The following is a 16,859-nucleotide window of genomic DNA, read 5'->3' on the forward strand; positions in this document are numbered from 1 at the left end:
GATATTCCGGCAAAAATCTTATAGGATTTTGACATTTTGTTTCTACCTTTAATCGTATTTTTGAAGGAAAATTACTTTTCCAGGATTCTTCAGAGATCTCTTTGACTATTTTCCTGAACAACAAATTCTTTTTTGTTTCTAGAACGACGATTGAACGTTTTAAAAACATCCATCTATCTAAATCTTTTAGCAAATTTTCAGTTGTTAGAAAAGAAAAGATTTTATCAGAATCTACCCCAAAATTTGAGTTTTCCTAGATTCACTCACAATCAGTAAAATACCTAGGAAAGTTAGGATTTAATCAATGATAGACAAAATATTACTAAATTATCTATTTAAAATGCTTTTCTTTAAAAATATGTTTCTGGTCAAAACATTCAACAAAATCTGTTTTTTATGGTTTTTATGTACAAAACTTATATATGTAGATAACATTAATCTACGAACTTTGCGGTTAGCATTACTTCACTAGAAAGCAAGCAGCAGTGGGCTAATCCTTAGCAACATCCCTTGCATATCCAGGATGAAAATGTATTTCTATTGTCAAGGATTTTTTCTTTAATTTCTTTCCAATTCACATTTAACTTTAATCAGGATTAGCGGTTTCTAAGGATTTTTCTTTCTCTCTCTCTGTAAAAATTTCCACACCGCTCTCGTATTCAGGTGTGGGGGTTGGTGTAAGCTTCCCTCCACCTCCCCACCCCTGCCCACATGAAACGTGCGTCCTCGTGTTAGCAATCAAATGTGAAAATGAGTGAACTTTGTGCTGTGAGAAAAATCCATGAAATATCAATGTGGACTTTTCACTGTTCCCGTCCTCTCCTTGTGCACCCTCTGCTCAATCACAGTAAATTAGTGGGATAAATAAGTAATAACATGCCGGCTAGTGTTCATTCAGTGTGTGTGCGAAGCAACAGAGAGGATTCCGACAACCCCTAAGCTTTGGATTACACAATAACAATGTTGGGTATTTTTTTCCTCTCTCACACGGCCTGGGGTTTGTTGTGTATTTTTCCCTTTGCACCAAGAGATGACTATCGCACCTCAGTGTATGTGGTGGTGCCTCCTCAATTCAAGCGCATGTGCCATTCTTTCGGCAAACATTCCCCCTTAGCGTGTGCCCGGAACAGCAGGGAAGTGCACAAAAAGGGATCGATTGCGTCTCCGAAAATTCCCCTTCATAGTCCTTCATTCCCTCTGATCCCTTCGTCGCCCTTCTCTGTTGCACTCTCGCATTTTCTAAAGGGCTTCCAGACCAGAGACAGAACAGAGATGAATTAGGTAAGCTTTTAAAATTAATTTAGGATATTTTTATTTAGGAATCTTCGTTTGAGAACATGGTCACCGGAAAAGAAGCAGCTAGATGGCGCCAGAATTTACGCATTGGGGATCAGGAATTCGAAGTGGTGAGAGCCTTCAAATACCTAGGTTCCACGCTAACGGATGAGAATGACGTAGGATTTGAGGTGAAGGAGAGAATAGCAGCGGGAAGCAGGTGCACGTTTGCACTCTCCTCTATTTTCCGGTCGAGGTGCGTCTCGTGGTCAACAAAGGTTAAAATATACCAGGTCATCGTGAAACCGATTGTCACGTATGGCCTGGAAGTAGTGCCGCTAAGGCGCTCAGATGAAAGAGCACTTGAAACCTTTGAGAGGCGCATCTTGAGACGGATATATGGGCCGGTGAGAGTGGAGGTTGAAGGTGAAAATTTGTTTCGCATAAGGACAAATGATGAGCTTGAAGACCTCTACAAAAAACCGCTCATAACAGCCTCAATCCGGGCGTCAAGACTACGCTGGCTAGGCCATGTCCATAGGATGTCGGCCGAAAGAATGCCCAAGAAGCTACTGAACCTAAACCTGATGGGGCCAGGTGTGAGAGGCAGGCCCAGAAAGGAATGGGAAGACGTAGTGGCTGAGGATCTTGAAAGATTGGGCGTTGCTGATCTGGGCCGGAGGTTGGCGAGGGATCGCCAAGGATGGAGAGCGCTGTTGAAGAAGGCCGAGTCCCTTAATGGGACGTGAGACTGGATCAATTCCCGTAGGAAACCAGTCTCAAGCCATTTAAAGAAGAAGAAGAAGAATCTTCGTTTGAGAGAACAGCTTTCTAGAAGTCAGGCCTTAGTTTTTTTTTAGACTTAATCTAATCTTTAAAGCTTTAAGGCCTGACTTTCAATTTTTCAGGCCTTGATAACTAAAGTCTGGTTTAAGAAAACTTAAGCCTAGATTTAATAAAATTTAAGCCCGATCTTAAAAAAAACTCAAACATAACGTTTAAAACTTAAGCTTAACCTTATAACGTATAACGGTTTCAGAAAACTTAAGCCTATCTTAAAAAATTTAGGCCTAGGTTTAAAAATTAAGGCTGTCTTAAGTAACATATGGTTTTAGCAAAGAATTTCAGCCTTAGTTTTATATTTTGCTTATTGTCCCTTAGCCCTATCAATTCATATGATAAAAGCCTAAAAATGCTCCTTTAATTAGAATTTTTGTTTTTTTTTTTATTAATCCCAGTCCTCACCCAAAGGTCTTGAGGTCATTTGACCTATGTAGGACCGCTATACCCCTAGAATTTTTGTTCTTAAAGAAATTTTAAAAAGGCCATTTTATTGATCTACATAGGTCTGTTCTAAGTCGGTCTGAGTGTTTCTACGGACTAAATACTTTTTTTTTAAAATTTTTTTAGTGATTATTTATTAACTTTTATTTTTATTTATTTTATTTCATTTAATTTTATTAAAAGAAAAAAATAAATATTGAAAAAATGCTGAAACGAGGCACAATAACTGAATTCATTGAATAAATTAAGAATAATATTGAAATATTAAATCATTAATAAAATTTTAACAAATCTGTACAATTAGGAATATATAAATTGTTTAAAATTTAACTTCAGAAGCAGCAAAAATTTCTTTTGAAAATAAGTTTTTAAATTGTTGCCGAAGCTGGTTTTCACATAAGAACGTTGCAAAATTTTACGAAGATGGAAAAAAATGAGAATTTTTTCAATCCAGAAAGGATTTTAGGAAAATTCAATTTGTATGGAATCTTTATCGAATTATTTTGCCCCTGAGAAAGGTTCTGAAAAGACTGATTTTACGTAAAAATATTTTCAAAAGAGAAACTGCTACAAAAATACCCTAAATACTGCTCTGCCAACTCTCCCCTTCATTTAAAGGCGCCTTTCCCGCATTTGAAATCATAAAATCCGTGCTTGAGCCGCGCACTTACATGAGTTCTCGTCATCCCCTTGGACCCATAGGACGCATGAATTTAATGACACAAAATTTCACCATTTAATCCCGAATCTTTGTTGCGTCCTGCCTACTGCTGTCCACCAGTTGTCCCCGGAAGTGCGTTGTGTGTACCGGCACTTTCACGGAATGCACCTTCGGAAAAAAGTGTGTGCGTGTGTGTGTTTCGGATCCGCGCAAAATCCGCACATGCTAAAAGTGAATTTTGAGGGGGACACATCCTCGACAACCAAAAAGAGATACCCTCTCGACTATCCGCACATCGCAACTCTCAGTTGAGCCCGAGATTTCCACCGAGGAAGTGCGCCTCTGTGATTTCCTAAAAAAAAATAATCTTAAAAAAAAAGACTTGAGAAGGACTTTTTTCCCGGCTTTTCAGAGATTTTTGTGCTGTTGTGCTGCTGATAGATTGCAGTCAGTTTGGGTTTCCTCCCGCTTGTGCCTAACTGATTCTGCATGAATTGTCCACTGAGAATTTTTCACGACTAAAGTGAATTTGTGTTTATTCCTCCACTTTCCCAGCGCGTTCTCTCCGCAGTTTTTTTTTGTTGATTGCAAAAATCCACCACCGGGGATGTAGTAGAAAAAAAGGGAGAGTTGTGTCGCTTATTTTTGTTGTCGCATTCATCATCACAGTGGATGGGATGTGAATTTTAATCCGTGCACCATTTCTCAAATGACTTTTTTTCTCTGGTGCACATCGTATTTAAATTTCATCCCGCGCCAAAAAAAAGTAGGTATACATAGGCTCCACCAACAGACCTGATATTATATATAATTTTCAAAGACAGTGTGGAAATAAAAAAAAAAACGAGATAAAAGCAGTGCTTAGGCTGGGGAATTCAATCTGAATGTTGGCATAAAATCCCATCCTCAACCCACCAAAGTGATGATTTGTGGTTTTGAAAAATGATGCTGGAAAGTCAATTAATGATTGTACGTGTGCTTCAATGTTGATCTTCGCACCACCACCATACTACTGAAGTCACCACATAGCTCCGGCTAAGAGAGAGTTGCGCCCTTTCGAGGAAGGCAATGAGAAATGAGGGTAAATCCCTCGAGTGTGTGTGTTAAAAATTTTATAAAAACGCCATGGCCATGAAAGAATCTTAGAGTGACTTTTCTGAGGCGTGGAAGTCCACCCCCGGGGACAGGAGAGTTGTGTTTTTTGTGAGATGAGAAGGAAAAAAAGTTGTGGATTCGCCTTTTCTTGTGTACCACCACCCCACCGAACAATGACCCAACTTTTATGGCTTTTCGTCATCGTGATGTATCCAGCATTCATTGAAGGTAAGTGATATGTGAGAAGAGGAAAAAAAGGCATTCTCTTCTACTTTGCCCACAAAACAACCCCTTACCGTATTCAACCAACCCCTACCGTAGAAATCTCTCTCTCTATATATGGCATTATATAGTTTCTTGATATGGCTGCAAATGCGGGAGTGGGAGTTGGTGCTCCTACATAGCACGTGCACGGTGATTTTACTTATACAGCTTGAAAGGAAAGGAAGATTGATTTGGTTTAAGATGGGTTTTAACTCTGGGTCAGTGAGTTTAAGTACAGAGGATTGGCCTAATCCTGATATACTATACATAATATACATTTTATAAGGGATGATTAAATCTCCCAAAAGGTGAGTAAAAGTAAAGACAAGGATAAAGACAAGAAATATCAATCAATGTGAATTTTTGCAGAAATTAAATTGAATTATCTTTCTTTTAATTCACTTAATGGATTGGACAAAACTATTAGACGATTAAAAAATCTTCCCACGCAAAATTTTCAACTTTTCCACCAAGATAGAAACAAGAAAAAAAATTTAAAGGCAAAAGTTTTGGTATAAAAAAGATTAATAATTCCACAACGTGGTAAAGTTTGTTGGGAATTAAGTTTGCAATTTGGTCATGGCCTTAGGGGTAAAGGCTGTCCGCTTTTTCCGTACATTAACTTTTACTGATGCAATTTATAAAAATAATATGCAAGATTTTCGTACTAATTTAGTGTTAACTCACATATTTAAATTGAGTGAAGATTAAAATTTTAGAGATTTTAGATTTTGGCATAGATTTTGATCCTTTAGGTGCGTTTATTATGTGTACAGAACCGTATAAACAAATTAATTATTTATTATTTAAAGTTGCATTTTAATTAAACACATGAAAGTAGCCAATAAATTATTAATTATTAGGGGAGGGCGAGGCTAATAAAGTCACTTAAGGGTTTAGAAAAAGCCTAAAATATCATATTTCCTAGCTAGATAGAACAAAATGATCTGAGAAAGAGTTGTAGGGCAGTAAATCTCCTAAAGAAATGAGCTATACATTTCGTTTTATCTATTTGGGAAATATGATATTTTGAGCTTTTTCTAAACCCTTAAGTGACTTTATTAGCCCCGCCCTCCCCTACAATTAAAATATTTATTATTTACATAATTTATTTGCAGCTTTAAAAATGCGTTGTTTAATTATAAATTCAGTATTTTATGCCCAACAAAATGTTTAAAAAAAACATTCAATTTGCAATTTTTAAAGATAAATATATTGGCTTGTTGCAATTTTTTGACCCAGATTATAAATGAAAATGCATGAGAAAACAATCCAATATAAGTTATAAAAAAAATCAAATATCCGAAAAAAGTGCACTAAAAGGCATCTTCCTCCATATTTCTCTCAATATGTTTAGTAAAGTCAGGAAAGTACACAAAAAAACGTTTTTTTTTTATTTTAATTTAAAGCCAATACTTTAATTATGCCAACAAGCTAATCAAGAAGCGGAAGTTTTACTTTAACAGTTGAGATTTTCACATAAAAACCAAAGTTGAAATCCGGTACAAAAATTTAATTTTTTTTATGAATTAAGTGGAAAACATTAATTTTTTTTAAAGACTTCTAGTTGCTCTGCTATAGAGTGCAAGATATTGAGGAAAATATGTAGGGAAATATAAATAATTTTCCATTAATAAAACATGATGATTCCAATCTTTTAAAAAACATCTAAATGTTAAATTATATATAATTGTTTCGTTTCTAAAGCCAAGCTTAGAAGAATTTTTAATTCCTGATTACAATCTAACGACTATCCGTTTTGTATTCCTGATTACACTCATTTAAATTTGATTTCGGGAAGAACTGGAAAAAAGCCATTTAAAAGCTAACTCGTTGAGGTCCGTACAGAATCCAGAGGGTTGAATGAATTAAAAATAATTTTATAGCAAAACGTTCCAACTCAGATATTGGCTTTTCGTCCGTCTTAATCCTGTGAGTTTCTGAGAATGCGTTTTTGTAATTTCTAAAATGTTCAGGAAACATTGAGGATATGAGAGACATGATCATGAGTGACTTCCTTTACCGTAATCTCCTCTAAAGGTTTAAAATTTAAAAAAAAATTGAAGCTAAAATATACCTAAAATAAAACAAGAATGAGAGAAGATTTCGCATGAATATAAATTCTTCATAACTAAGCTTTAAGTCTCAACTTAATTCTTAGGTTTAAAGAGGATATTAGATACGCATAATCATCTCAAAATTATCCCTCTTGCATTAGGTACTAATCAATTAATTGATTGACAGGATTGACATAACACACCGGCGGCGGTAGACTTGTACCTACCTATTGTTTCTCAATCATTTTAGCTTAAAAGTCAATCATAACGCGTCCAGTTATTAGAGTTGGTATACCACAACGCGGATGGGTCAGTCTATGCGTTGTAATTTAATTTGTGAGTAGTATTAGTAGGCAAAGGTGATTTTTTTTTATGAAATTCATCAATTCGAAAGACAAAAATGGTTATATCTCAAGTTCTATTGCACATACAGAAATTTCTTGACTATTTCTGGAAAGGTATTGAAATAAGCTATAATCTGACATATATTTCGATACATTCCAAGGACACCTCCAGAACACAAAATGGCGGATTTTTGTTCAACAAAAACAGTTTTTTGCACTTTTCGTCCTAAAGGAATGGTTCTAGAGGTTTCTGATGTTCTAGAAAGTTGTAGAGTTTTGCAAAACCTTTAATTTGATACTAAGATGAGCAAAATCGGTCAAGCGGTTCAAGAGATATGGCTCTTAGAACTTTTCAAATTCAAGAATTTTTCAAATGGCTATATCTTCTAAACGGCGACATAGATTTTCTTCATTTTCGGACTGGTAAAAGATATTGAGTCAGGCTACAACATATCAAAATTTAAAGGAAATCTATAACAGATGTTGGGAGATATAGCCCCTTAAAGTTAGGTAATTTTTGTTTTTGATTTTAGCGCCTCTTGCGGATGTTTTTGGAACTTGGAATATTCTAGACATTTGTAGGGCTTCTTGAAACCTTTCATTTGATACCAAGATCGTCAAAATCGGTCTAGCATTTCTCGAGTTATATCGAAAAAACACTTTTTGCTTTAGACCGCCATATTTGCTAAACGGCTTGACCGATTTCCAAGTATGAGTTATCGACGAAAACGTCTCACTGAGCACTACAACATACTAAAATTTCAGACCTCTAACTATAAGGGAAGTGGTTGCCGGTATTTCAAAATGGCGGACGGCGGCCATTTTGAATTTTGAAAATGTGAAAAAATGAAATTTTACACCCACATTTCTATAGAAAACTTCAAACGCGAAGTCTCTATCTGTTACCGTTCTCGAGATATAAGGCGAAATGTGGAGTCCAGGCCGGCAGGCCGGCCGGATCAAAAATTTTCCACCACCATTTTCGTAATGTGGGATGTCTAAAACGTGCTCATACCAAGTTTGAGCCCGATCTGAGGTGGTCGGTTTTTCCGATGATTACAATACTTGGTATGCCACGACTGTGGTATACCAACTAATTATTTTACAGTCCGTTGAATCTTTCTTGAATCTCTTCAGAAAGTTCAAAACTATCTTGCCACATTTCATCATTATAATTTTGTTAATTCAACCGACCCAACCTTCAAACCAGAGCCCCGGGTTGCCAGGAAGTTTTTGGAAGCTAAATGAAAACCCTTCATGCGGGAAAGTCAAAAGCCCCCACGGAAAGAGTATTGAAAATTGATCTAATCTGAAAGATTATACTTTCATTGGGTTGGTAAAAGTTTCCCAAAAGTTATGACTACGAAATTCATCAAGCGATGCTTTTTGCGAGAAGAGAAAGCTCCTCGCACACGACTCCATAGATGCTATTTTGTTCTCGAGAAATAATGGTTCATGATTTCCAGCATCCGATTTCCCACAAAATTTCAAAATTCTCTCCACTGGAAAATCCACCATGGAGCTTTAGTTTATATTCTGTCGCCTAATTGGGGAATTTTATCCTTTCGTGAATGGATTTTATCAGAAAATAGGAATCGTGTTCAATTAGGGGCCACACTGGAGTCACGCATTGGATGAGAAAATTTGAGAGCATTTATATAATTTCCTCTTGAACTTCGTGATGTTTATAAATCTTATGCGATTCCCCTCGGCTTATCATAAATTTTTCATCTGACTTTTGCTTATTTCATCCAAGCTAACATCAACATCATGAAAGATGAGTACCAGCTAATTTGCATTACAAGATCTCTGGACGAAGAGCTCTCGCTTGATTATTCACATTGATGAATGCATATGCGGAAATCTAAAATTATCCTAGCTGAATCAGATAAAGCCCAGAGTGTATAGAGAGATTCCAAAGGCTCATGTAATAGCTTCCCATATCTGTACTCCACAAGAGATTACTCATGAAATCCTTTTTACTTTATATATTACATCAAATATTTTGATTCCGCAAATTCTCCATTTCGTATCATAAATTTTACATAAATTACCTGGAAAGACTCCAATAAAATTGCGTAAGATGGCCGAGGGGTTGACGACGAGTTGGGGAGAATAATGCAATGGTGGAACGACCAGGAGAAAAGGAAGGGAAAACACAAAATGGTGTGGGTATTTGGAAAGAAAAGCGAATTGGGGCATAAAATATTAATTAGCTATTACATTTCCGATTTTTCCCTTCTCATTCATCCTCTTTTATATAAGAGCCTTGGCGTCTGTGTCCTTTCAGAGCTCCTCTCACACATTGAGCTTCCCGCCCTCCTTGCAATCTCCCCTTTTTTTTCCTTCGCAAAAGCTTCCCTACTTGAGCACAATTGCTCGCCAAGGGGTTGACTTTGAGTGAATGAGAAAATATGGGGATATGTTGTTGTGTTTTTGGCGTGAGTTCATCAACTTTCACAGCCAAAAACCGGGATGAGCGAACTCCCCCCCCAAGCGGCGGGAATAAAGTGCTCGAGGACGACAATGTTTTGGGTGCACTTTATTGATCCACCCACTCACCCTCCCTTCGCGGAATGAAAATGAAAATATATGCGATGTGTGTTTGTGTAAAGTTGGAGGTGCGCACCCAAAGTGTCCCAGACACACAATAATGTTTTCACTGAGGAGAGGAAAAGCTGTGGAGAGATTATTTCATAATTTCTCGTTTAATATTAAACTTGCACAATGACCTATGCTCTTAATACTAAAAGTTGTAAGTACCTAAAATACCTCAATTCTTAATTTTTACATGAAGGAGTTTACCCGTCTTCGTATAGGTAAATAAGTCATTCGAGGAAACAATCAGTTACGCGTAATGTTGTAAAGAATCCTCAAAAAGATTTCCTATTTTTTACTGAAATCTGCTGGGAAAATCCATCAAATATTCTCTCAAAAATCTTTACAATGACGTCATCATTACGTATATTACTTTGAAGTTTCTTTTGCTTAACAAACGCTTGATAGATAAGTTTTAAAAAAAAATATCAATACAATAGAACGAATATTTTTGATATATTTTACACGCAAAACCGCTTGGTCGATTGCGATAATAGTAAGGAGTAAGAAATATGTACATACATAACTATGATGTCTCTTACGGTTTATGAGATATCGTGGTAACTTTAGTTCGTTAATTTTTAAAATTTTAAAGTTAGGGAATTTTAAAAGTTTTAAATACTTTTTTCGCTATACCTCGTGATCTGTAAAAGTCACCTGTAAACCGGTGCAGGCTAATCAACAATGGAAAACATAAGCAAAGCATTGTGTCTGAAACACCTTGATGGATGGCTGTGTAAATCGATTATTTTGGGCATTTTCCTTCGCGCGTCTCCCTCGCCGAAGCATTGGGTGGAATATGCTCGTGCAATTTCATCGCAATTTCCTCTCTTTCACGAAAATTAACTGCTCACCTTCCGCATTTAATCTTGCCATTCACGCTTTTTTTGCACATACCCCAACCTTCACAATCTAAATGAATTTTTATTGGCAATTTATTCCTTCACTAATTCATCTCGTCCTGGAGTCCTTTTAATGAAATTCACCCACTCGATATTCCGTCGTACAAAAAAAAATCGTGTGTGCAACGAAGACACACCAAAGGGAGATAATTAGACCAAGTGTGGGGATACAAAAAGTTTTCTCTCGCCCATAACCCCCCGAAAAAAAATCGGTTGAGGGAAGACATTAGAAAATTTCTTCTTGCCAGACACCAAAAGATTGCCAAAGTTTTTCAAGCCACCACACCGGAGAAAACCTCTCGATAGTTTTCTGCAACTTTTGCCTGAGGGAGAAAATTTCAAGTGAGTTCAGCGGAGGGATTTTTCTTGGTCGTCGCTGGAATTACGGCAACTTCTTTTTTCTGCGAATGATTCTGTAAGTGGAGGTAGAAATTTGCTCACTTAAGCGCAAATTGCCTGACTTTGCTCTCCTTAAAAAAAAACTTTGCTAATATTTGGTGGAATAACAGTTGTGGCGCGGATGGAGTTGGAAATTTCATTTTGTTTTCTTTTGCCCCCGAAAAAGCTTTTGCTCTGTGTATATGGAGTTTAGAATAACAAGATGTACAACCAAAGCATATTTCCGCGCTGAAATTCGTTCAATTTGCCCCAAAATTGTGTTTTCTGTTTTCCTCTCTCTCTCCGTGATTTTCTCGGGGATTTTGCCAAAAATTTGCATGTTTTGCCACATGAATGTCGCGTGTAGTTTGGTATGAAAAACACGTTGTACAAACGGCTTTGATTTAAATTCAAAATTGACATTTAATTTGCACACAATGACAATTAAAGTGGAATTTATTTGCTGTCAAATATTTGACGTAGGTTGCTGTCTGACGTAATTAAACGTCATTTTTTTCTAAAATACGCAAAGCTTTTTTTTCTGTAAGTTTAAGTGGCGTAATCAGGGGGTCCGTTTGGTTGTCTAAACCTCATATTTTCAGGCAAGTCAGGAAGTTTTTCAGAGGTCAAAATAAATAATTTTTGAGGTAAATAACAAAAAGTAAGATTTTTCAACGTTAGAATAGAAATGTCAAAAGTTATAATTAACGTCAAATTGCACAAATTCTGTCAATCGTTCTAATCTATTTAAAACGCCATTAAAAATTAAAAAAAAAAGTAATTTTTTTTAAACGAAGTTTGATAAAAGAATCTTTTCCCCAGTTAATTATATAATCAAAGAAAGAAGAATTTCATGGAAAATGATTTTTTTTATCTCAACATTCTTTAAAAGTTTCATTTTCATTGAAAAATTCTTCTCTAAAAAAATGTCTCATCGTCCTCCACTTAACGCCTTATCATAAATTTCCCAGACATTTTTGCTGCTACTTTTTGTGATGAAAGTATTTCATTTTGAGAATGGCTACACCCCTCAAAATCGAATGCAACAAAAAAGGGGTTCGAACCCAAAAGGATTTCCCGCACCCAGAAACTTTCCACCCCCTTCTATACAATTCTGTGCGTCTATATTTAGTGTTTTATGGGGCAAACGCCGTGATTTGCATTATCTCGTTTAAGCATAAATTCACTTATTTGGGAATTGTGTGAATGACTCTGAGTTTGTGGGTCGTGTGGTGTGGGGCGGTGTGGGTGGATGGCTCAGACAGTCGTGCTATTGAGCTACCCACAGATTCGTGCACAAAAGCTCGAAATTCACTCTTTAGGAGCCTTTTAATTTACACACGATGCGGATGGGGCATGCCCCTCCACATCTCGCAAAAACCACGCAACTCAATGGAATTTTCACCCAACGTGGGTGCGAGTGGAAAATCTGCCAAAAATATGGGAGACATAATCACATTTATTTTCATTATATTATCCCTCTGTCTCTCCTTTTGTGTGTCCTTTCTGCCGCCTCTCGGCGTTGCCTTCAATGTGTCGTCAATTGGTACATTCTGGGGGGATGGTGGAAAAGTGAGATGGGAAATTGTTGTGCAGAAAATTTGATATCGATAACCAAATTGACGGAAACAATTTCCGAATATGTCAATCCTCGGGGCCAAAATAGTTTAGGAAGCATTTTACGGCAGGGGTGATTTAGTCCTGAATGTACACCATAGTGTCACAAAATTCCATACTTAATTTATGTTTCATGGAGCTTTTCCCCAAAATTTATCGCTATGCGCACCCTCTGCAAACTTTTCACACCCACCACTATATTGCTGTCTCAAACTGACTAATTTTGAATTTATCCTGTAAAACGACAATCCAACAAACCCACCCCCTCCTTCTCAACCACCCAAACTAGCTCCATATTTTCCCACACACCATCCCATTATGTTGTGCGAAAATATTTCGCATGAAAATTGTTGGAAAAGATGGCTTAGTAAGCGCAATTGTAGAAGTGGCTAAAGCAAGGTGAAATGAGGGTTTAAGTGTAACAATTGGGGTTATAATTTACAATGGCATTTTTGAAATGACCCTAAATGAAGTAGAGTGGCTCATCAGGAGGGAAATTCTTTTGTTCATCAAAATGTTTTGTAACACTTTTCATCCCCCTTTTTCGCACCGTGTTGCCACTCCAATGTAAATGCTCACATGTGGTGCAAAGAATGGCATATGATCATGCAACTATTGGTTAGTCCTTCTGGCTTTTTTATGCGTACAATATTAAATTTTTATTATTCACATTTGAAATTTCACCAAAGGGCCTCAATTGCACATAGGGTAATGTATGTGTAACCCCTCCTAAAGCAATGAATCTTCATTATAAGCAACTCGCTGAAACGATTCAACTCCCTGATTCAACTTACAATTTACGCGTCGTTGTAACAAAATTTATTCTTACGTTTTTAACCCTTGGAATGCGGAGCGGGGTCGTTGAACGACCCCAGCGCTATATTTCGTGTTATATCTCCATAAATATAAAAGATACCATTCCCATCTTTTGGAAATAAGTTCTTTGGTTATCTGAGGAGGTTGTGTAAAAATTTCAGCTCAATCCGACTACCACAAGAAAAGTTATTAAGGAAAATGTAGAAGAAGGGAATTCAAAAATTGATGTAACGACCATGCTGCGGAAAATTTTTTAGAATGAAGTTAGTCACATCATAAATCATATGGTTGAAGGGGGTTGAAGGGTTGTGTTTACTTTTTCACTTTACCTTCTCAGTGTCAGAATTATCGCGAATAAGTGACATAAACAACATAAAACATAATTATAAGTATATAAATGTGCAAAACAATAAAGAATATTCGAGAAATATTGCCATTTATCATGGTGCGGGAAGTGAGGGGAATGCGGGGAAGTAGTGGAAAAAATAGTGGTTGCGGTAAACTTCGTGGCAAATTTCTCACGAAGAAAGTGTGAAAAATGAGTGAAAAATGTTTTTCCCTAATATCTTCTTCTGCGTGTTTCCGGGTGGCGAATTTGTGATGCAAGGGGCAAGAGGACTATATAAGGAATCAATAGGCACTAACCCGACAACTCCAGGTTGTATAATTTGGGAGAAAATTGGCCTTCTTTTTGGGGTCGTTCAACGACCCCACCTTCGCATTCTACGTAACTACCAAGGCCTCCGCATTCCAAAGGTTAATAGGCTTCTATTGGGGGTTTTCAATGCTTTTATGTTAATGAGAAATTGTACAACAAATCTTGAAACATGTTTTGTTGATTGTTTTTTCATTTAAGTGCCGCTTATGCTGTACTTTACATGCTGCTGCGGATTTACAAAATACACAAAGAACGAAGGAATAAAGAACAAAGAGCAATTTTGAAGGAAAAGGATTTTTTTGTGAAGCTTCAGACGCCTCAAAAGGCTCAACCAATTTAACGTCTTATTGAATTCCTCTATGTGGAAAACCTTTTTCTTGAAATTTTTATTTCTTTAATATTTTTTATTGCAAATTTCTTAAATTTAAATATCATTTTCTTACTTTTAAATTTTTTAGTTCAATTAAATTCCAATTTCGAAGTTCAAAAGTGAATTAACGTTTAAAAAGGGGAATGTCAAATTAACGCAAGGAATTTAGGTTTTTCATTCAAATTTTTCCACATAAATTATCACTGTATGAAATTGATTAGTAAATGTATTAAATCTTTATGAAATACACGTTAATCTTCATTTAATAAAATATAAGGATGTATCCCACAGGAGCGTAGTCAGTCAGTTATTATAGGGAGTGTTTTTGCGCATTATTATTATTTTTTTAAATTTGCTAAAAATGGATTTAAATAAAATGCTATTTGGTTAGAGTTAGCAGTTTTAAAATTTTTTTTTTTGTGGAATTTGCCTTTTTAAAGTTTGACATTTATTCTAACATCTGACGTTTCTTTTCAAATTTTATGACATTTGCGATATTTTTTCTATTGTTTGACGATATTCTATTGTTTATTCAAAAGTTTGACTTAACGTTTCATTTCTATTGATGTTCCGTTTTACCGTTTGACGATTTCAGGCGATTGACATTTTATTAAAGAGATTGTTATACTTGTTTCAAATATTGACGTTTGTTGTACTCTTGATTTTCTAACGTTTGACGTTTCTTTTCTAACATTGTATGATTTATTTCTAGAACTTGACGTTTATTCTAACGTTTGACGTATCTGTTTCAGTGATTAATGTTTATTCTAAAGTTTAACGTACCAATTCTAGAATTTAGTGTTTCTTTACGTAAGAAAGTTTATAGATTTTTTTCTAACGTTTGACGTTTCTACCTAGTATCTTACATTTGTCGTTTCTTAGATAATGATTAAAAATCCATTTTTTTAAATCATTTTTCCTGAAATTTTTGCCTAAGAATAATTCATTTTGATCCCTAAAAACCCTGAACTTTGTCATCTTCTTCTATCTGTGTGAATTTTATATAGAAAATTTACTATAATCGATATTTCGGAGATGATCCCACAAAATCCATTTTATTTTCTTTTTACAATAACACCCCCCTTAACTCTCGATTCCTTTTAATCAAAAAGGATTTCTCTTCACTTTCACACCCTAATTACAGCTGGTTCAAATTAGCACTCGTGTCTCAATTCCCGAATCTTATTTCAAAGCCAACATCAGACAGTATTGAGCTTCCAACCTTACACCCAAAAGGAAGAATCAAAGTGCACTTTTTCCCTACGATGACTTCCCCCTTTTTTCGTCGAGTCTCTCTCTATGGGGTGAATGGTGTAGAGGCGTACTGGGATGGGATGCGACTGTATGAGGGATGAGGGTGAAAATCACATTCGTCTTCCCTCTCAGAAACATCAATATATATTCTCACAGAGAAACGAGCGGAAAGTGTGAGGGAGGAAAAACTAAAGAGGGATTGAATGACGCCCTCCCACTTTTGTGTGTCCCCCGCTCACCCTCCTTTTTTGGTGGATTTTCCAACAATAAAATTGTATAAATCAACCGGAAAGGGGTGAAATGCCATTCATTTGTCATATTCCACACAATTCTCCGTCTGTCGGTGCTGTGAGCCTTTGCTTTTCTTCCACAGCAGCACCCACAGCTCCATGGGGGTGGGTGCTCCTCGAGTTTCACTCATCCATTTGTCCGTCTCTATGACTTGATGGCACAACACACACCAGGAGATTATTTGCAATATTAATTTTGCAGAGAGGGCATCCCATATTGCACCCCCCTTCGTTTAAGTTATGGATTCCCACCCCCCTACCAAGCACAACCACCACCACTCCATATCAGGCCAAGTCAAACAAACAAATGGAGAGAATGTGCTCTATACTCATTGTCAATTAAATGCTTTTGCTGAGGGGTTGGCAAAACCCACCCTTCCTCCCCCCCATTCTGTGCACATTCCTCCACTCAACTATCAATTTATCTGTCTTTCATGTCTCACTCTCAATTGACTCTCAGTCACTCTCCTGTGATGACCCCGTAAAAGCTCCAATTTCTCTCGGCGGAACTCTCAAAACTTTTTCCCAACATCCACTTTTCTGTCTTTTAATTATTTTCCACCCCGCCCCCTACAATCATAGCCCATGTGGGGGGAGGGGGTGGATTTGCACCGATGCGGTGGTGCCGACATCAAAAACATGTAGCCATATTGACTGTGATTCCAACTGTATGAAGCCCCCGCGTGAATTTCTCTTTTTGCGTGTAAACGACAAAGGGGTTGAGAAGGGTGCAGAGCACATTCGAAAAGGGGACGCTTTTGAGCTCTTTTGAAACGTTTACGCGAGTGGAATCCCTTTGCAAAATATTTGCTGAATTACGGGATTTACTTGAATGCGTTTTACGCAAATTCTCAACCTCATCTCAAAGGGGATGGTGTGCAATGACGACAAAGATGACGATTCAGGGCAAAAAAAGTTCATGTTCTTGGAAAAGTTTTAGTTTTAGCAAGGGAAAAAGATCTGGAAAAAGTTTATCAAGGAAAAGAAAATTATTTA

The 16,859-nt window shown here is 36.6% G+C and overlaps 3 protein-coding genes across 3 annotated transcripts in view; 1 reads left to right on the top strand and 2 right to left on the bottom strand.

Annotated features, from left to right (window-relative positions):
* Window positions 1–16,859, bottom strand: part of LOC129792365 (transient receptor potential cation channel subfamily A member 1) — a 1,125,827-nt gene that overhangs the window by 96,874 nt on the left and 1,012,094 nt on the right. The window lies entirely within an intron of this gene.
* The window catches only part of LOC129792430 (PIH1 domain-containing protein 2), a 927,269-nt gene that overhangs the window by 96,874 nt on the left and 813,536 nt on the right, over window positions 1–16,859 (bottom strand). The gene's annotated exons all lie outside the window — the stretch shown is intronic.
* The window catches only part of LOC129792367 (protein sax-3-like), a 43,248-nt gene continuing 29,941 nt past the window's right edge, over window positions 3,553–16,859 (top strand). The window contains exon 1 of the mRNA XM_055831349.1: window positions 3,553–4,543. Within this exon, the coding sequence (XP_055687324.1) occupies window positions 4,429–4,543 (115 nt within the window). The 5' untranslated portion in view covers window positions 3,553–4,428. The remainder of the gene's footprint in view (window positions 4,544–16,859) is intronic.

The sequence above is a fragment of the Lutzomyia longipalpis genome, chromosome 3 (genome assembly GCF_024334085.1).
Source record: "Lutzomyia longipalpis isolate SR_M1_2022 chromosome 3, ASM2433408v1".
In the NCBI taxonomy this organism is placed as follows: Eukaryota; Metazoa; Arthropoda; class Insecta; order Diptera; family Psychodidae; genus Lutzomyia; species Lutzomyia longipalpis.